This window comes from Chinchilla lanigera, unplaced genomic scaffold (assembly GCF_000276665.1).
Source record: "Chinchilla lanigera isolate Chin_1 unplaced genomic scaffold, ChiLan1.0 scaffold00041, whole genome shotgun sequence".
Taxonomy (NCBI): Eukaryota; Metazoa; Chordata; class Mammalia; order Rodentia; family Chinchillidae; genus Chinchilla; species Chinchilla lanigera.
In genome coordinates this window covers 12,893,203-12,913,542 of record NW_004955442.1, presented here as the reverse complement: position 1 = coordinate 12,913,542, position 20,340 = coordinate 12,893,203, and the positions used below count along the sequence as shown (strand labels likewise).

General features: G+C 49.0%; 1 protein-coding gene across 7 annotated transcripts; it reads right to left on the bottom strand.

Moving 5' to 3' along the window:
• Positions 1–25: 25 nt before the first annotated feature.
• Cdip1 (cell death-inducing p53 target 1) lies at positions 26–18,140 on the bottom strand. 7 transcript variants are annotated; one of them, XM_005391287.2, is made up of 7 exons: positions 17,993–18,081; positions 12,302–12,394; positions 3,961–4,030; positions 3,318–3,422; positions 2,984–3,139; positions 2,005–2,278; positions 26–1,925 (listed from the first exon to the last, which is right to left on the bottom strand). In XM_005391287.2, exons 4-7 carry the CDS (start codon positions 3,400–3,402, stop codon positions 1,814–1,816), a joined length of 627 nt encoding a protein of 208 aa, XP_005391344.1. In that variant the 5' UTR covers positions 3,403–3,422; positions 3,961–4,030; positions 12,302–12,394; positions 17,993–18,081; the 3' UTR covers positions 26–1,813. The 7 variants fall into 7 exon arrangements, with proteins under 7 accessions (XP_005391344.1, XP_005391341.1, XP_005391343.1 ...); XM_005391284.2 differs by lacking the exon at positions 17,993–18,081 and adding an exon at positions 17,625–17,841; XM_005391286.2 differs by lacking the exon at positions 12,302–12,394.
• Positions 18,141–20,340: the final 2,200 nt, after the last annotated feature.

Here is a 20,340-nt window from a genome sequence, read left to right as displayed (position 1 = left end):
ACACAATTGATCTAAAGTAGAAATGTGAAGTTAAATATTTTTATTGATAGGAATCTATTACTATAAAAGTTTTATTCAAAAAGGAGTTTAGTGAGGAAACACTTCTTAAACTACAGATTGAGCACACCACCTTCACAGTTCAGGGAAGTTAGGCCACTGCCAGGTCTAGAATTTGCATGCTCAGACTACATCCTGTTAACCCAGAAGCTGTCTTAAGGGTAGGATGACACCAATCCAAGCTGCGGGGAAGGGTTCTCCACCTTGCAGGTGCTGTGGATGGATACCAAGGTGTGTAGATTGATGGAACAAGTATCTGAGGAAGTAGGGTAACCTTATAGCCACTGCTGAAGCCAGCTCCTGCCCTGGCCTACTCACAGCTGGATTTGCAGGGATGGTCCACGTCAAACTCTGGTTTGGCACAATTGAGTCCTTATGTATCAGTGTTGTTGCCAGACAGCTGGGTTCAGCCCCCTTCCTGCCAGTAGACTTACATATAAGCCCACCCTCTTTCCCTCAGAAAAAGAAGGAAGCCAGGCAAGACAGCAGAGGCCCAGCTCAGGGGAATGAAAGGGCCAATTTAATGAGAAACTACAAACTGAGACCAGGCCACAATTCACAGTGATGGGAGGCCATGCAGTGGCAGTGCGAGACCAGGAGAGGGACAGCAATAGGATACAGCATCCACATGGGCAAATTCACAAACTATTCAGGAAAAAAAGACAGATTTGGGCTATACCCAGGGCAGGGCTGGTGTCTACTAGGGTACTCCCAGCATTTGTGCCTGCTCTTTTCTCATTCCCAGCCCAGTGCCACAGCTGTTCCTTACTGGAGCACCCCAGTGTGAGGGTGAGTACAACGACAGCAAGTCAGCTAAGGGCCCAGCGCTTACTGAGAAGAGAACCAATGCAGAGGGTGCTGCAGATCCCACTACACCTATTAAGGAGTTCCCTCATAAATGCCTTCTGACCTAGCTGGGACACAACAGCTAATGGGAAGAGGATGCACCCACACACAATAAGAACATAGTACACAGGACAGGCTAGGTTTGTGGGGATTCCTTCTGGCCCCAGAAAAATACAGTGGTTCACAGAGATGTGGCCAGAGAGGGGGGTCTGCACACTGACTCAAAGGGAGGTGTGTGAAGGCGAGTCCCTCTTGGCTACCTTACACCAGATGGCTGTTGGGCACATGGACAGGGAGTTAGCAGTTCCTGGGCTTCCATACCTGAGAGTTCTGAGGGCCAGAGTTGGCAGTTATTACTTGTCATGCCCTGTCTCTGGCACTGCAGAGGCACAGCATACACCTTAACAAACCCAGGGCTTAACTCTGTCCTACGTGGGTCCAGGCAGACTCCAAACAATGCCCTACTCTTGACCCAGCAGATCAGAAATGACTGCAGCTCTAGGTATACCCCCCCAAGGGTCCCCAGCCTGGACCCAGCACTACTCTGGCTGTTTTTGGTCCCAAGCAGAGTCAGGACCAAGTTTGGGCCTTGTACGGAAAGGAAGAATGGGAACCCCAATAGGAGGCCCTTCCCAGCTTATCTTGTGGCTCACATATGTCAACCAAACCAGCATCACACAAGCTCAGTGTCACCTACCCCCCGCTGCCACCCATTGGCCCTTGGCCTTCAATCCAACAGAACTTTTGCTGGAAGAGTCAGATGCTCAGGTTAGGGCAAGGCAAAGAGGACAGGACTTTCAGGGGACAGTGGTACAGCTTACTACCCCAAGTGAGGGGGAAATGACCACTGAATGCGGGGAGCAAAGCATGGGGGTAGACTGACAGGCAGATGAGTCCAAGTCTGGCTCCGTCAGCACAGGCGCTTGTATGTATAGATGTAGGCTTTGCAGCTGGGACATGTGTGTGTCACATCCTTGAAGTCATTGATGAGGCAGGGGATCAAGCAGCAGCCCAGATCACACCTGAAGCACAGACAGAAAGAGAGGCTGAGACCTGAAGAGAAGCAGCAGAGGTCCCACCCTACTTGCATACCACACATACCCCATGAAGCAGCAGAAGAAACCCAGCACGAAGTTCATCAGTCCAATCTCGTAGGAGATCTTGGTAGTGATAGCCTGCTGGCAGTGGGGACACACAGTCTGCACAGGTGCGCCTTCAAAGATCTCTCCCTGCAGCACTGTCACCGTGGTGGCAGCCCCTGAAGGGACCAAAACTGTGGCTGTGTGGCCCCCAGGGCCAGGGTAGGCCCCTGGCGGGTAGGGTCCTGATGGGTAGTAGCCCATGGGTGGGTGAGGACCTGGAGGTGGGTAGAAACCTGGAACAGCACATAAGTAAGTAGAGAGGTCTTAGTATACAGGTTGTCTGCCTTGATGAAAGATGAGCACAAAGCCCAGTGCTCCAGCATCTAGAACACAGTCTGAAACTTCCTTCCACCCTTCTAATGGGGGCCACCAAGTGCCAGTGGGAATCTCTGAGCCTAAAGCCTGGCTCAAGATGGTTGTCCACATTTTCCCAGTCCTTCATGGTCCCTACCTCATAGGATCAAGACAGATCTGGCAGAGAGCTGGGAACATGGCCCAGTGTTCCCTTTACTTCCAGGGACTGGATGCTTAAGTGCTTGTAAGGATGAGAGAAGGGAGACCCTCTCCTGCACAGGGGGCCTCAGTGCAAAGGACCAGCTCACTTACTGCAGCAGCATATGCAAGAGTCACAGGCCCTTCTTGGGCTTGAGTACTAGCTCCAAAGAACTGCTGGTGAGTAGAACGCCAGGCCCACACCAAGGGCTTTTAAGTCCTCGGCAGGGAATAAGCTCCGTAGCACTCACAGTCCTCATCATGAGTTGCTGTGACTGAGGGGCCTTCCCTGAACTGGTGTCCTCCAGCATGACAAGCCCAGTGAGACGTCTTGTTCTGTGTCATCCCTTGCTGTGTCCACAGTCTGTGATCAATAACCAACTGTCTCTAGTGAAGGCTGGATGGTAGCTCTCCCCATGCTCCCCTCAGGTCCCTTCCCAACTTACCTGGAGCCATGTAGGCACCTTCTGCACCCATATGGGGGGGGACAAAGCCAGGCTGGGGCATTGGATGACCTGGTGGCTCATAGGGTGGGGGGCCAATGTCTGCAGGGGGCAGTGGCATGCCTGGTGGGGGCTGCATCACAGCTGGGGAGGTGCGGCCTGGACAGAGAGAAAGAGGAGGCTCAGCTGGTCTCAGTACACAAACTGGGCCAGAGGTCACTGTTTTAAGATACAAGAATATCCTGGAGCAGGTTCACCACATAGAGGCCAAACCACCTGGGAAGGAGAAAAGAAAAAGGGGTCTGACAGGGACCACCCCCGGGGGGAAGACTCCTACCTGGGGTGGATGGAGCTCCACTTTTCTCCTCCAGCAGTGGGGCTGTGGGGCCCCCAGGATAAGGAGGGGGTGGCTCATTAGACATCTTTGCTGCTTCCCTTGAACCTGCAAGGAAAACCCAGACATGAACTCAGCCCCCAGCCAAGCTGCTTCCCGCTCACTCTGGGCTATGGCAAGGGCTACTGCACAAGGTCTGTGACCATCCTCAGAGGTGCCCAGCTGAGCCTAAGCCCTTGGCCTCCTATGCTTATCCCACAGGGGTCTGGCCTGCTCAGGGATGTGAGCCAACACCTTTACTTTTCCCTCCATATAAATCTTAAAACTGGAAGGAGCAGGGCTGGTGGGCTGGAACTGAAACCTTCAGAAGTGCCATCGCTGGGCTCCTTGGCACTAGGGCTGACCTACTTTCACCAGGTGTCCACAGAAGAGCCCACAGCTACTATCATCTTCACCTCTCCCCAGTCACCCACACTTCTTTTAGGGCAGGCACTGAAGTAAGACCCTGACCCACCAGTCCTGGGACTCTAACCCTGTTTGGTAGCTAGTTTCCACCCCACTCCCCAATATTCAGGAGATGCTAAGGCTGTCGTGGAGGGGCTGACCACTACCAGAGGCTGCTGTGATTTAGGGGAAGATTTCTCACCTCAAATCTGACACTCAAAGGAAAGCAGATGAAGGTCCCTCAGCTGCTGGCCAGGCAGGGCTCTGGGGAGCTGTTCAGGGGAAGAGGCAGCATCCTCAGCCCAGGAGGGCTGCCAGGTACTAGGTGGGCACACCCCATCACTGTGCCATGTATAGGCCTAAGCACTCTACTCCCCCGCCCACCTCACAAGTCCAGTGTCTCTCCTTGTGCCTGCCCCTCTCTACCAGGCCCAACAGATCCACTTCCCACCATGCATGAAGGAATACAAAATGAGCCAGTCATGGGGTGGGTTAGTCCACTAGCTTGGGGTAGTCCCATTTTGGTTAGTTTGGGAACTGAGAAGGAAGAGAATCAGTCAAATGAAACACATTGGTTTATTCACCAAATTCCTTGAGCACCTACACCCTAGAGGGGAAAGCAAGGAAGCTGGAGGTCTTCTTGCCTCAACTTTTATTTAGCATCATAAAGGAACGACTATTATAGGCATTTTGAAGTGAAAGTGGTACCATGAACTAGAAAAAACTCTACAACAGCATACACACCATAAAAACGGCTCTCCCAGCACAAGCCCACCCACAGCTCTTACACTCCAATCACACAGATAGTTCCGGGGCTGGGGATTTAGCTCAGTGGCACAGTGCCTGCCTGGCAAGCACAACGTTGTGAGTTTGATTCCTGGTACTGGAAGAAAAACAAAAACAAAAAAACAAACAAAAAAACACAGGTAGTTCCACAAGGGAGGCTGGGGTTCATAAATTAATTTTAAAAAGTCAGTTGCAGCGCAAGATCTTAGATTCAACTACAAAGAAACCTGACAGTTTTACTGTGCGTGGTAGCACAGCCCTGTAACCTCAGCACTCAGGAGGCTTACACAGGAGAGCCATGAATTCTAAACCAGCCTGGGCTACATAGTAAGACCTTGTCTCAAAAAAAAAAAAAAAAAAAAGTTTTGAAGAAGATATTGGCATAAATCTTCATGACCAACATCAAAATTTAAAAACTTGCGCTCTATGGTACACTACAGAGTTTTGTAAGCCATCTATATGAAAAAAGGATTTATATTTAGAACATATAAGGAACTCACAACTCAGTAACAAATCATTTTTAAATGGCCAAAAGATTTGGACAGACATTTCTTAAAAGATAAATGGCCAAAAAGCAGACGAAAAGATGAGCACCTTTTCCAAGGGAAATGAAAACCAAATCAAAAATCAGGCATGGTGTCATTGTAGTCTCCAGGTTCTCAAGAGGTTGAGGCGGGAGGATTGCTTTAAGTATACAAGTTTGAGGCCAGTCTGATCAACACAGCCAGAGCATGTCTAAATAAAATCAATCTAACCTGGGCTGGGGATGTCACTCAGTGGTAAAGTACTTGCTTAGCACATGTAAAGCCCTGGACTTAATCCCCAGCTTAAGTACATATAACACATCCACAATGAGATATCATTTTATAGTCTCTAGGTTGGCTACAATTTAGAAAGATGGTAACATGCAGAAAAGGTAGAACCCACACACTGCTAGGGGTGAGGCCCTATAGGCCACACAGCCTGTTGCTACTGTCTGTCTCCACATCCACACTAGTCCTGTCATCTTTCATAACTGCAGCAGGAATGGGGGGGGGTGGGAGTCAGGGAGACTCTTCATGTGAAGGAGGTTATGTGGACAACTCCAACTGCCTTCCAATATAAAACCAATTGATAAGCCTGGTGTGTTGGTGCATATCTATAATCCCAGCACTTGGGAGGCTAAAGCAGGAGGATCAGCATGAGTTCAACCCCAACCTGGGCTATATGGTGACTGCAAGGCCGGTGTGGACTACACAGTAACATTCTGTATCAAAACAAAACAAAACAAAAAAAACCTCTCAGGCCTCAGTTGCAGTGTTGGGTGTCTTCAAGAATTTCTTGGGTAGCTGGGCATGGCGGCGCACACCTGTAATTCCAGCACTCAGGAGGTTGGGGTAGGATCACTGTGAGTTTGAGGCCAGCCTGGGCTACATAGTGAGTTCAAGATCAGCCTGAACTGCATAGTGAGATCTGTCTCAAAAACACACACAAAAAACAAAAAACCACCAAAAACTTGTGAGCTTGACATTCCTGTTTTTACCCATTCTCTGGCTAGCACTATGGATGCCAGGAGTACCATGCTCAGTCCTCACTAAAGCAGTATACCCACTGATCAGGCCAGAGAGGTGGCTCCTACTGTAGAAGCTACCAGCCCTTGAGAAGACAGAGGTACTTTCTAGAAGCTTAAGTATGGGCAGGAGTTGAGCAGTATCCAGAAATACGTGAGGCACAGGTTCCATCCTGGAGCGCAAACCCTGTAGATTAAACTGACCAAGGAGCTGTGTTGCCTCAATACCATTTTCAGGTGGAGGCCAAGTCTTGAAGGAAGGTTCTGGCCTTTGCCAGAGTAGGCCCTAACCCAGTGCAGGTTCACCTTACCTTTCTAAGGGCAGACCTCTGGGGCAGGATACAGTCTGCCACCCTGTGCTCCCAGGCACAGGGCCAAGTACTTTTCTGTAAAGCCACTCTCATTCTTCAGACCTACAGTGTATCCAGATCTTGTTTTGTTTTTGGTACTGGGAATCAAACTCAGGACCTTGCGCTTACCAGGCAGGTGCTTGTTGTGCTGCTGAACTATATCCCTGGCTGATATCCAGATCTTAAATAACATCTGCTGTTTAGTCTGGCCTAGCAGCATGGAGGGCCTTGGGGCCTGCTAGATGCAGGTTCCATCCTACAGTAGAAACCTTTACTTTGTAGCCCAGTGATGGGGCCCAAGCTTTGCTCCTCCTCACCCCTTCATGTAACTGTGGCATAAAGTATACACTTCCCCTTCACTTAGCCCAGCACACACTAAACAGGTCATGCTCAGCCTTACTGCCACACAGGCTTTGCTTCTCCAGGGAACTGCCAGCTGGGGGTGTTACCAGTAGTGAGGATAGAAGTGACATTTTGAAATGCCTGTGGTGGGTTTTAGGGTACACATGGTACCATGAAACTAAGCAAAATTACCATATTGCCCCATTCCTCAATCCCAGGCTACACAGACTGTGACTCAGCTCTGAGAAAAGAACCATCTTCTAATATAGAATTGATGTGGAACCAAACCTGAGACCTCATCTCCCTCTCCCAGTGACAGTAGAAAAGACTAGCTCACATCAGGCCACCAGTGAACAAGGAAGACAGTGAGAATGGACAGTGTGGAGTTCTGGAGCCAGACTAACCTGGCTGCAAATCCAGGACCTTGGGCAGGTCACTTTCCTATGTGAACTGAGACTAAGACACCTGTCTTTGAGTCAGGCCTGTGCAAACCTCAGACCCCAGCAGACCCCTTCTTATTGGGGGAGAGAGGTGCTGCTTATTAAGAGGGTTAAAAATGTGGAATAAGATTATAGTGATGGTTGCACAACTTTGTGAACATATTAAAAGCACTGAACTCTAATGACAGGGTTACATTCTGAGAAAGGGAGTGTTAAGTGATTTTATCATTGTGCTAATGTTATAGATTATACTTATACAAACTTAAGATGGCTATGACATTACTAGGCAGTATCATCTTATGGGACCTCATCATATTTGCATATATGCAGTTCATCAATGACTAAAATATTATGTAGCACTTAACATCTGAAAGGAATACAATTCCAGGACAGGTTGGTGAAGGACAGCTTTAACATGAGTGGGCAGGGAAAGGAAGGGGAAGGTTCCCTGCTTTTCATAGAGGAGCTCCAAGCACAAGCCCTCAAGGTCCTGGGAACTGCCTCTGATGTTCTGTTCCACTCCCAAATATTCATTATTCTCTGTGGAGAGCCTTGCAATTGATCCAAAGCCAAAGGCAGGCCAGTGGGCAGCAGCCTGCTTGCCACTGCAGGGCCCCTTAGAGGGAAACAGCAGGATACACACCTCCTGGCTATAGCTACTGCTGCAAGGTTGGTGGACAAACTCGTTTATCCAATTGAAACTGTCCTATGCACTGCAACTGGGGGTCCAGCTGGGCACCCTCTGCTGTCTCTGAGTACCTGTCAGCAGATAAATTTTTGTGGAAGAAAGTTAAGAGAAGAGAGGGAAGCAGCATGATAAAGCTTGAGATCCACAGGGAAAGCCAGCCTGGCTGGCTCTATGAGTAGGCTCTCTTGGAGACAGGACAGACACTAAGGGGATGAAGCAGAAAGGTGACAAAGAGGACAAGCCCAAAGAGACTTCCTGACACTGGTTTCCCCAGGGTCTGGCACAGTAGTAATTCTCAAACATTTTGGACTCAGGACTCATTTACACTTGATAACTAAGGACTTCAAATAGATTTTCATTTTGTGGGTTGTATCAATATCACACTAAAAATAAAAAATGAATTTAAAAAAATTAATTCAGGATCTGGAGGTATATGTAGTTCAGTGGTACAGGGCTTGCCTAATATACTCAAAGACCTGAGTTCAACCCTCAGTATCACAAAAAAAAAAGGAAAAAAAAATCACATTGTTGATATCAGCACCAGTATCAGAAAAGTTTAAATACTTTATTGTGAAGTGGACTGTGGTAGAGCACTTGCCTAACATGTGAAAGGCCCTGGGTTCCATATTTAGCACTACAACAACAATAACAGAAGGTTCTGACCCCCAGCCAAAGTCTCAGCAAGCCCAAGACTGAAGATCACATTCTGAGACTGGCCCATTGGAATGTAAGTGAGTATAACACTAAGTCCCTAAAGCAGGGTCAGGGCTCCTCGCCAGAGGGACCAACAGTGGCCTTGTGGGCCTTGAAGTCCCTTCTGGGGAGGCTGAGCCTGTTGTTGTTCTACCTGGGCCATACTCCAGGGAGGTGCTTGCTACCACCCAGAGACTTCAGAAGCCAGCCATCAAGACATGGCTCTGGATCAAACCAGATCAAATCCAGCTCAGCCACTGTCTAGCTGTGTGGCCTGTGAGCCTCAGTTTCCTCATCTGTCTACCTCTCAGGGTAGCAGTGTTTAAAAGAAAATGTGTAAACCAGGTGTGGTAGCACATGCCTGTAATTCCAGAACTAGGAAGGCTGAGGCAGAAGAGTGGCTGTGAGTTCAAGGCTAGCCTTAACTACATAGCGAGACCCTGTCTCAAAAAACAAACAAACATGCGCAAAGCTTCTGTTGTAAGAGTACAGGGCTGGTACACAAGAACACTAAACAAATGGAGCCTACTGTTGATTGTGAATGACTGCCAACAGGCACCAGTGACTCTGCCCTGTGGCAGATATGGTCCCAAAAGCACTGATTCCAGGAGACACTTGGCTCAGTCCCACAGTATCCCCCTGTGCTATCCATTCCCAGCACAGCTGAGGCCACACCCTCTATAGATAACTCTTTGTAAAGACAGAGGTACTAGCAATCCCCAAAGGGCCAACTCCCTTGTCAAACTTTTTTCTTGGACATGTAGGACTTGACTGGAGGTCACAATGCCCCAGGGAAGGCATCCCACCTAAGAGGTTGTGGCAGGGGGGCCAAGCAGCAGCTGCTTCAGAGCAGCCTTTCTCAGAGCTTGGCTGGTTGCCACTGCCATCCCAACATGAGCTCCTCGAGGCAGCCTTGGCACTAGGATGCCAGCTGGCCCCAGAGGGGCTTCTCTGTTCCCAGGAGGCAGGTCCCAGGCATCTGGCCAGGAGCAGGGATTTCTGCTTTGCTGGGGAGACTGAAAGTCAGCTGTCAGCCCTGCCTACAGCCTCCCATCTGTTGAACACAGAGGCATCCACTGAGAGATGGGTAAGGTGACCATGTGGCATGAAAGATCACTGTGATAGGCATTGTTACCTGCAAGGGATGGCCTTTGACTCCCTGAGCACCACATAGAGCTGTTCTCTGTCCTGTTCCAGCAGGCAACCCAGGAATGAGCTTATGTATAATCTGTGCAGTGGCCACTTAAAAAGAGCCCCTGGGAAGAGTAAAGTGGGCAAGGGCGGTGTTCCCTCTTAGACAATGGAACCGTTGTCGCTGGCTGCCATGTCCAACGACTTGAGAAATCCTGATTGTGGCCCATGTTCCATTTTCCTGGTGATGCAGAAGCAGCATGAGAAAGACAGTGCCTCCTCAGACAGCATCACTGGTGGGTCTAAAACATTTATTTTTATACTTGAACATAAATGTATGTGATGCTTGGAAATGCTAAACACATTAAGACACAGAAGGCATCAGAAAGCAGAACTGGCTTTCCCATCTGTCTGCTCTCTTCCCACCCAGACCTACATGTCATGTGCCTACCTCCTAATTAGTTTTCCACCTCAACGGAGCCAATATACTAGTCTAATTCACCCCCTCCCCACTACCAAGAGAAAAGAGCCATGAACCACAGATGAAGCTCAGGGGCACAATTGGGGCACAGGCACTAGGTCCTGGCCATATGACTTTTCATAGTCTCGGTTTTCTCATCTGTAAAATGGCAGCAATAGTCCTGCCCTGGAGCTGTAATGAAGCATAAAGGACTGTATATGAAGAGCACACAGCTCAAAGCCTGAATGGCAGCATTCAATAAATAAAAACAACTTTGTCATTTGTATCTATGGAGGTACAAAAACCATGAGAAAGTACAAAAGAAAAAAGAATACACTGGTTGCTCTTCAGCAGAAGAAAAACTAAAAGGCAGATGGGGCTAATGGTTTTGGGGTTTTTTATTTGTTTTCTAATACTGAATAGAAGGCAGGGGGTGCTAAGCTACATTCTTAGCTCTTCTAATCATTTTTAAATTTTGAGACAAGGTCTTGCTAAATTGTCCAGGCTGGTCTTAAACTTGCAGTCCTCTTGCTGGAGGCTCCCGAACAGCAGAGATCATCATGGGCATACACCACCATGCCTGGTCAGGACTAATGGTTCCAAATTAAAAAATAAAAAAATGGTAAGATTTCTAGGAATTATGATGACAATGACTATCACTGTACAATTTGCATCATGCTGAATTCTTGTCAAACTTCTTGACAAACTGTTACTCTTTCACTCCCTGAGACCCAGTGTCAAATGGAGGAGCCACAGCAAAGCTTAGTCCCACTTTTCTGGAGGACAGTTATGTTACCTACACATTTTTTTTTTTGAGTACTGGGAATCAAACTTACAACCTTGCGCTTGCCAGGCAGGCCCTGTGCCACACATTCTTTTTGATTTATTAATTCCATTTCAGTGTTTTTACCCTGGAGACAAAATGGACATGTGAACATGATTCCCATGCAAAGCTGTTTATATGCATCACTGACTTGATGCCAAAGGGACAGTTAAACCCACCTGCTCTACTGGTGCAGTGTAATTGTATTCACTCCCTAAAAATGACATAGATGTACTTTTTACTGACATGGAAAGATGGTCTTGACAAAGCACTGAATAAAAGGTTGTAAAGGAAGTATGTATAGCATGATTCTACTTTAGTTTTCTTAGGGTAGTGAGATTTTGGGTTGTTTACAGATAAAAACAAATACAGAAGCTCTTTCTTTGTGTGTAATTTCTAGTTTTCTATAATGAGCAGTTCCTTTAACTCTTTTCTCAAAATGCTTATTATAACTGAGATAAATTTGTTATTCCTCCTCAACCCACAAAGATGCCTGGGACTGTGATATAGTCTACAGGAGAAAATGCTCAGTGAAACAAGCCCAAGGGCTGGCTGTCCAGCAGTTCTCCTTCTCAGAGGTCTGGCTAAAAACCCAGTCTGTGTAATTTCAGCACTTTGGAGGCGGAGGGAGGAGGACTGCCACAAGTCTGAGGCTAGCCTGGGCTACATGGTGAGTTCAAGTCCAGCCTAAACTATGTAGCAAGACTCTATCTCAAAAAAAAAAAAAATTCAGTATAAGAAGTTGGCATAAGGCCTCTATGTGGGTCTCACTTGAGTAGCATGAATCCTGTCTCCCTACCAAATCACCTTGGGTTGCTCCAGGCAAATTGAGGCTACAGACTTGTCAAGTCACACTGGCCTGAGAGACCCTACCTGGAGAGCCAGTAGGAGGTCACCAGCAGCAGAGGGCAGATAAGAAAATCCCCATGGGACACCTGATACAACCGAGAATCATAAGGTTACTGTACTTGCTGCAGCCATGGCTGGAGCCACCTGAGAATACAGCACACCTTCAGCCTGCTGAACTGCCTCTGTGCTTGGGAGCTTGCTTCTGCATGTCTTGCCATACGAGGAAGTAAAGAGAAAAGGGGAAATGAGAACGAAAAACCAGGAAAACAGCTATAGCTGCAACCAGAACTAGTGAATAAACAAGTCATTGGCACCTGTTGCACAGGCAGGACATGGTAACTAAGGCCACCTAATTTTAGAAACATCATGAGCCTAAAGAACTATCACTTAAGCAATCAAAATGGAGCCCCCCCTACCCCCAAAAAATCTTACCTCAACCTGCACTGAGCTGACTCAAATGGACAGTCTTTGGTTGACTATTTAACCAGTTGTGGCCAGGTGAGATCAAGATGTATCTATCCTGACCTACAAAAAAGCACAAGGCCTTTAGATGCAGTCATGATATGTAGTCAGGACAGTCATGGCCACCAGATTTTATTCAGCCAGCACCCACTATGTGTCAGGCCCTTTCCTAGGCAATAAAGGTGGAGGAATAGCTATCTTAATGGAACTTACATGGGGGGGCACACTGTAAACCCAGAAATATAGAGAATACTATACAGTGACTTAGAAGAACAAAAAATAGGGGAGTGGAGAGGAATTCTAAACAGGAAAATGGAGAGAAACTCTAAACAGGTAAGGCTTCACCAAACAGGGAACATTCTGGCACAGGTCTGAGGAGATGGGCCATGTACAGACTGTGGGGGAGAGTCCAGGCAAAGAGAAATTAACTGCAAAGGCCCACCCAAAGCAGCTAAGCAGAATGGGTCGGGGAGCTGAGTGCGCGATGGGAGGACTAGGTCCTCTCGCCATGCAGGATGCCCACTTTTTTTTTTTTCCTGGTACTGGGAATCGAATCACGACCTCACGCTTGCCAGGCAGGTGCTATGCCACTGAGCAAAATCCCCAGCCCCAGGATGCCCACTTTTACTGAGTGAACTGAGAGGTTTCTATAGGGAACGGGAAAATCAGACTGTCCTTCACAAGTCTCTACTTCCTAAATTCTGTGTGTTGTACTAATATGGACCTCTGAAGCTCTTGATATCAAAACAAATGGCTAGTAGAGATGGGAATCCTAGAGTATTTGACCACCACCTCCTGCAGGTGCAGTTCCTTTTTGGCCAGCCTGACTGAGGTCACAGAGAAATGAGTAATGGTGTGGCTTCTCTCCAGGCAAAGCAGGCAGATAGACACACAATGAAACCTGAGTTTGACTATACTGGGGGATGAAACACAAGGCCCAAGCCTTGGGGGACACAGAATGCTGAGAAATGTCACTTCAGGCACCAAGCAGGACAGGATTCTTCAGGTTTGAGATAAGCCGGTTCTTTTCTGGAAAGCCATCACTACCCAAGTTCCTTTCCTTTTCCAAGCAACTACCTCTTTGAAGACTCAAGGTTCATGACTCCTTAATTCAGCCAACAATTCACTGACTCTGTAGATCAGTGGTGGCAAACCTATGGCATGCATGCTGTTATCACTGAAAGCTCTAAAAGGTTCACCATCACTGCTCTAGATCATTTGCCTCATAGTCCTTACTCTCAAGAAGCTGCAGATCCACCTGGGAAACAAAGTCACACTTGAGAAAAATTTTACAAAATATACCCACATACTCCAGCTGCAAGAATGGGAAGTGTATAAGGTAGGACTGGGATGGCTTCTGGGCCTTGCAGGAAGGTGGGCAGGTAATTCCAGGTTCAGGGCATTGTCACTCACAGCAGGAGGATTTGAAAGTTATGCTCACAGGCCCAGTTTCCTAGCCAGACATACAGCTCTGGAGAGTCAGAGGCAGTGTTTGAGGGTAGTTTCCCCATAGCACCTGGCAGTACCTGAAATATACTGGCTGAGAAGGTGGACACCACAGCTTGGCTGACACTTCTAGACAAGGGTTCTCCATCTTGAGCTATACCCTAGTCACCAAACAGAATGGCTGAAAGGGCATTTCAGGTTTTTCTCTTCCCCTTAAACTCAACCAGTTGGCAAGTCCTCCTAACTCTTATGTTTCAAAAAGTGCTCAGAACCACCTATGTCATCTGATGGTCAAGGTTTAAAGGAAAAGTCTGGGTTCAGCCTTGTGTCCCAGACCTACCACAGTCTGTGACAGCTGCACCACAGTTTACCTTACACTTTTCCAAACCATCTGTACATGTCTGGTGAATAAATGAGTTTGGGGGTAACCTTAGTGGACTTCCTATGCTATTCCTAACTCAAATGCCCACTATCCAAAGTACCTAGATCAGAGCACCAGCCATAGATAAGATGAACTCCACCAGCTTCCTCCTGAAAGTGCCTGTTTGTGGCCAAAATATCAAAACAACAAAAAACATCGTGTCCTGAATCATTACCAATTCCATGCGGGCAGTAATCACAGTGGGGCTGGAAAAGCTCACTTTCCTTTGTCCTCTCTTCCTTTGACTCCCACTGTTTCAAGAGAGTAGGGTGTACGGCCCTGCCCTGCCATTATTTGGCAACCTCAAGTAAGTCACTTAGAAACTCTGCATCTTCATTAGATGTGTTAATCGTGCCTGTCCTACTCCTGAGATGACAAGTGAGAAATGGACCAACAGGAACCATACATATATAAAGGCCCCACACTACTCATAAATTCTTTCCTTTTATTTTCCCAACTGTTAAGGCTGTTACACTTAATGTCAGATGGAACTGTGACAATTGTTCACATTCTTCCTGAAGGAACAGGGGTTAGAATTCTCAAACACCACTCAAGGCAACCTTTGCACTTTTTTCTACCTACTTCCACTGCTCTATCTTCCTTTTCTTGCAAGAAAAACCGAGACATTACAACTACACCTGAATTCAGACTGAATTAACATTTACTAAACACATTATGCATCAGGTATATTCATAGTTTTTACTGAAACCTTGTGACACTTCCTTGCAATAAGAACCGACAGTGATGGATCTACCAATGGACAGACCAAACAGCACCAACAAATCAGGAAAACAGAAAAGATGACAAGCAATGTTTTCTGGGAAAATAAAAAACATCACAACTGGCTCTTGTAGAAAGTATGTTGTCAGGCTTGTTTACCCTACATTGGATGGTTTTTGTGTTATTTTTATTTTGTCTAACGTCAGGGAACCCTCACCTTCTCAGTACTTACAGTGGATACAGGTCTTCTGCATCTGGCCTAGGTGTTGCTTTCCACCTCCCACAAATGTGGTGAGCAAGCCCTGGGAAGGCCAAGTGACTTGTAACCAGCTTCAGAGTCACAAGGAGGGGCCACCAATGTGGTCTGCTGATTCAAAGTCTATGCAGTACTGGTCCCCGGATCCCATCATTATCTCTCAAGCACTGATGATGACTCACAGAGCAGGAGAGGCAGTGGGCAGACGCAGTAGGCTCAGAGGCTCAGGAACTGGACAGACCAGCATCTCCTGAGGTGGATGGCCCTCCCGGGGCTGTGTGGCCAGCCCCTGGCCTGGCTCACTTTCCGCTCTCCAGCCCTATATTACAATGCAGCCTCCACCACCTCCTAAAGAGATGGTATTTGGGAGAATCCTGACAGGGTGCAGATGGAGACAGAAGTCTTTTGTAATGTCTAAAAATGGGCACATTTCCATTTTGTGCAGTCTAATTCCAGTTTCCCTTATGGAACAAGAAACTTTCCCTCACCACTGCCAGTCTAGCTCTTACCTTCTTTCCCCAAAAAGGGCCAAGGTCCTCCACAGAACTCCCCCAGCCTGCTGCCTTCTCACCAGCACTTTCTTCACATACAGGTCATAGACATCAACCTAAAATGCCATGACTTTACCACACTTCTTGAACTGTGTTCTCAATGAATAAAATAAGTCCTTGCACTTTCAACAGTGTTTCTGAAAGTAGAGAGGAATTTTCATAGGGCCTATCTCTTCCTCTTCACGAAGTGAGGGAATGGTGTGTCTATGGAATTAAATACCTAAAAATACTTAAAAGGGACTCAAGCTATGACTTCTAATTCATCAGCACTGTGAGCTTGCCAAATGTGCTCTTCGGTCCTGTTCTCCTAGAGTTCAGAAAACACATACTAGCTAGGTGTAGTGGGACATGCCTATAACCCTAGTACTTGGGAGGCTGAGGCAGGAAGATTTCCATGAGTTCAAGGCCAACCTGAACTACATACAAGACCCTGCCTAAAACAAAGAAAACACACATCAAACAAATGAGTAGGTACAAGCTGGGCAAGCTTACAGTGTACAAAGAACCAAGAGAATATGCAAGTAGATAACTAGATTATTGCCACCACAATCTGCTGGAGCAAATGGTCTTTGGGACACATTCCATTCTCTCTCCTTCAAAACAATTTTGTTCCCAGAAGTACTCTTCACATTCTATGTTTCTGCTTTTAGGGTGATTCTAGAACCATGGCTAGCGGTTTTTAAGTCATTGTAAGATCAGATGTGAAGGACTTTCCTGCTTCCCCACACCCATCCAGTGGAAAAACCTCCAAACTCCTTAAGGGTGGAGGTAGACAGACTTTCAAACACCCAGGACCTGTGTCGGTTAAAAACCAGAATTCTAAGACTCCAGTTAACGATATACATGCTACAATAATAGGTTAACTATGCGTCCTGGGCGATGGTCTGCAGACATATACTGTAAAATTCCTGCTGAATACTTCAAAATTTTTCTAATTAAATGTGGGGGTGGCAGGGTCTTCTGAAATGGTGAGCGACTGAAAATACCTTTCCCATTAAGAGCCGAGGGCAAGCAGAGCTGACACATTTTTCCCCACCCAACTCTGGTCAGCTCCAAGGAAAGAAAGTACCAAGGAGAATAAGCAGTCCTTGTCTAGGAATGGTCCTGCTCGCATCAGGCTCCAGAAAACATACAAAACTGGCAGAAATGCTACCGAATGCTCTCTCTCCAGGACCCTTGATCCTCACTTTGAGAAACAGGTTCTTAGTCCCAAGTGTATGTGAAAATTATCCAGGAAGCTTATTAAATACAGATTCCTGAGCTGCAGTCTGGAACTACCGAACCAGAGCTTGACGGGTGGAGGAGAGCCCTAGAATCTATCTTTTTATTAAGGGCTCCAGGTCCTTCTGAGACAGAGGGTCCTCGGCCACTCACTCCATCTTCCCTGACACCTGTTGGGAGGCCCCCGGGAACCCACCTTCCCGACGTCCTGCGTGGCGCAAGACCGGGCAGTCGGCCGCCTCTCCTACCGGCCTGCGGGAGCGCGGCGCACAGCCACGTCCCGACCCGCACGAGACCGCGGGCCGGCGGGGGAGGGACAGTGTGGCGGGCTCCTTCGGGACCGCCAAGGTCACCTGCAGGGCCCCTCGGCGAAGCGACCTCCCTCCCACCTCGCCACCCCCCACTCTCTGGGCAAACAAGCGGTCGGTCCTTCCCCTCCCTTCTCATTTCCTGCGGAAAAACGACACAACCTTCCCTCACGTACAACTTGGAGAGGCGTAAGAGGCACCAGGCTCGAGGCCGGGCCCTCGGGACGACGGCCCTGTGACTCCAGACCCCAGCCTGGGAAGCTGCCGCCGCCGCCCCGCAGCCGCAACCGCACCGAACCCCCGGCCTACCCTGGGCCCAGCAGCGTCTCGGTAGGGGACGGGCCCGCCGCGCCGCCCCCGCCCTCTTTACCTCCGAAGCTGGGCGCCCTAAGCCGGCCCTCTGCACGCAGAGACGGGCCCGGTCCTGCCTAGAGCTCCGAGGAGACCCCTCAACGCGGGGGTTCTGCGCGCACACCGCCCCCGCGCGCCCAAAGGCACTGGGACTTGTAGTCCGCGCGCGTGCCCGAAGGCCGCTAGGATTCGCAGGCTGCCAGTTCGCCTTCGGCGAGCCCGGAGGCGAGGCGCCTACAGGACCCGGCGTGCACCGCGCGGCGCCGCGGGGGGGGGGCCGCGGCCGAGGTCATCCCCCACCAGAGGGGCGCGACGCCCAGCCCGTCTGACGGGGGTGTAGGTGGGGGCTCCACGGGAAGCCGCCCCGGGCGCGCAGAGGCGACTCACCGTCCCCGCAACCCCTCAGCGGCAGCGGGCGCTGCAGCAGAAGCGGCTGCCTGAGCAGCCGGCCGTCTCGCCCCGTGAGAGGAGGCGGGTACGCTTTGGAGAAAGGCCCAGGACCCTGGCGTCGCGGCGAGGAGGCGTAGCTTCGCGTGACACGTGACGGGTTTGGGTGACGTCGCCCGGGACCGAGTCTCCTCGCAGGCTGAGCACGTGGGGGCTCGGGCTGCGTTCGCGGAGCGGAAGGCTGGGGAACGGGAAAGGGTACTACTTGCGACCCCATCTTCCGCCCCCCGTGCGCCTTCCTGCTCCTGGATCGCCCTTTTTTGCCTTTGTCGTACAAATGTTTATCGAGTTTAGAAGCTGCACATAAAGTCATGAACTACCCGCGGGCCGTGGTGGCGCGTGCCTGTAATCCCAGCTCTCGGGAGGCTGAAGCAGGAGGATCGCCGCGAGTTCAAGGCCAGCCTGAACTACATAGCGAGACCCTGCCTCAAAAAAACAAAAACAAAAAGTCATGTACTACCCAGTTGCTATCCCTTCGCACAGAGTTTCCACTCTGACAGATAACATACCGTATAAATACATCACAAAACACACAAGGACAAAACACCCAGGACTGCAAAGAAAAACAAGATGCCCCAGCAGGGAATTATGGGATGATGCCTTTGTTAGAGTAAATTAAGGAGCGAGTAGAGCCACCAAGTCAGGTGAAGTTGAAGCAATAAGTTTATTCCAGCCTGGGTGCAGGCGGGCTCAGGGCTATATGACCGTTGGCCTTGTGAGGGTGCGCGGTGGGAGGGACGGTTGCAGGGGTGTTTGGATAGGGGAGGAGTATGACGGGGAGGAGTGGGAAACTTTCAGTTTGGGTCTCGGGGAGCTGGGAGTCTTGGTGACATCCATTATCTTGCAGGTGCGGCTGCATAGGGTAGTTGCTTATCATCTTCTTTGCAAGCTCTGGGCTCCTGTTATCTCTGTGTCTCTGCGTATGCAGTCAGCGGCTCCGCTTGGGGAATTTTTTTCTTCTCTGTCCAGGTGGGGGTCTGACATTCGTGCCTTTTTATTATGAAAGAAAAAGGAAAAGAAAAGAGGGGGCTCAGGTGAAGTTTCTCATAGCTACTTCCGGCGTGCCAGGGGGTGAGTGAACAACCTATGGAAAAACAGGAGAAGAGGAAAACAGAGGTTGGGGCTGTACTCTCACGGGAGTGCCATGTATTGAGGGGTAGTAAGAATTGTCTTGCTGTCAGCGCTTGCACTTGGTTTTCCATAAAACCAGGTTAAAGTTGGTTAAAAATTTTGTGCGGCAGGGCTCAAAGAGGAGGATTATAATAATTGTGTCTGTGAGGGCCTAAGATTGGCATAAGCCATGTAGTCTAGCTGCTCCAGGAAAATGGCCAGAAATTAGACTGATAAGGGGGTCTGTAGTTTTAAAGGCTTTCTGGGGGTGGAATTTTGTTGTAAGGCTGCTTGGGAGTCTAGAATAACGTCTTCTGCTGTAGGTTTTTGTTTAAAGCAAGGGTGGGGCAGCCGTTGGGCTTTGGTGTTCCGTAGAAAGACCTCGCGCCATGATTTAACTCCTGCAATGTGGAGAAGGACCTTCTCTAGATGTATTGCCTCAGGCCTGACCCAGCCATGGTTGTTGGGTTCTGGAGGAAGTCCAGCAAAAGCATTGTTGGCCCCCGTACAACACTAGATGCTTTTCTGAGATACGCCCTAAGGTACATAACATGATGGCTTACCGGTCAAGTCTCATTGCTATGATAATGGAGTTGTATTGGCCTTGCAAAACCGGTTGAGATCGCCCGAATTCCGAATTCCAGGGCTGCTTCCTTTGTTCTCGCTGAGTAAGAGGTTACTGGAGATAGCGGTCCGGGCTTGAGTCCAGAAGGCGACTAGCTCCCTGAGCCCAGATATCTGGCTCTGGACTTGTTCTTTGGAGGAGGGGATTAATACATCCGAGGGCACCTCGTTCTGGGCACCTGTTCACCCTTGACAGGGACAGATGAATATTCCGGCACTGTAAGGTTTTATCATCCTGTATGTCAGGGTGATAGCTGAAGTTGGCCAGCGCCCAGAACCTAAGAGGAGCAGGGGCACCTTGAGGTGCCTGAGATGAAAGGAGAAAGACAGACCCAGCAGTCCCTGGCCAGGTTAGGGTTTGCTTCCTGTAGAAGGGTTAGGGTTAGGGTCCTAGTGGGGTAAAGGGGAAGGAGACCTGATCGTTGCTGGTTTACTGGGGAGGAGGGACAGCAGTGCTAGGGTTTGAGTGATGGGCATGGTGACAGGGGTTATATCTGAGGGCGCACAGTGGGGCACAGCCTCACCAGAATGAGGTAGGTTAGGCCAAAAAGGCC

Bases quoted from the DNA above. Each gene is read 5' to 3' on its own strand.
- Cdip1 (XM_005391282.2), bottom strand. From the start codon at position 3,402: ATGTCTAATGAGCCACCCCCTCCTTATCCTGGGGGCCCCACAGCCCCA. The intron at 3,140-3,317 runs GTAGGAGTCTTC...CTCTCTGTCCAG, and splicing joins TGGAGCTCCATCCACCCCAG to GCCGCACCTCCCCAGCTGTG. The intron at 1,926-2,004 runs GTATGTGTGGTA...TCTGTGCTTCAG, and splicing joins TTCTTCTGCTGCTTCATGGG to GTGTGATCTGGGCTGCTGCT.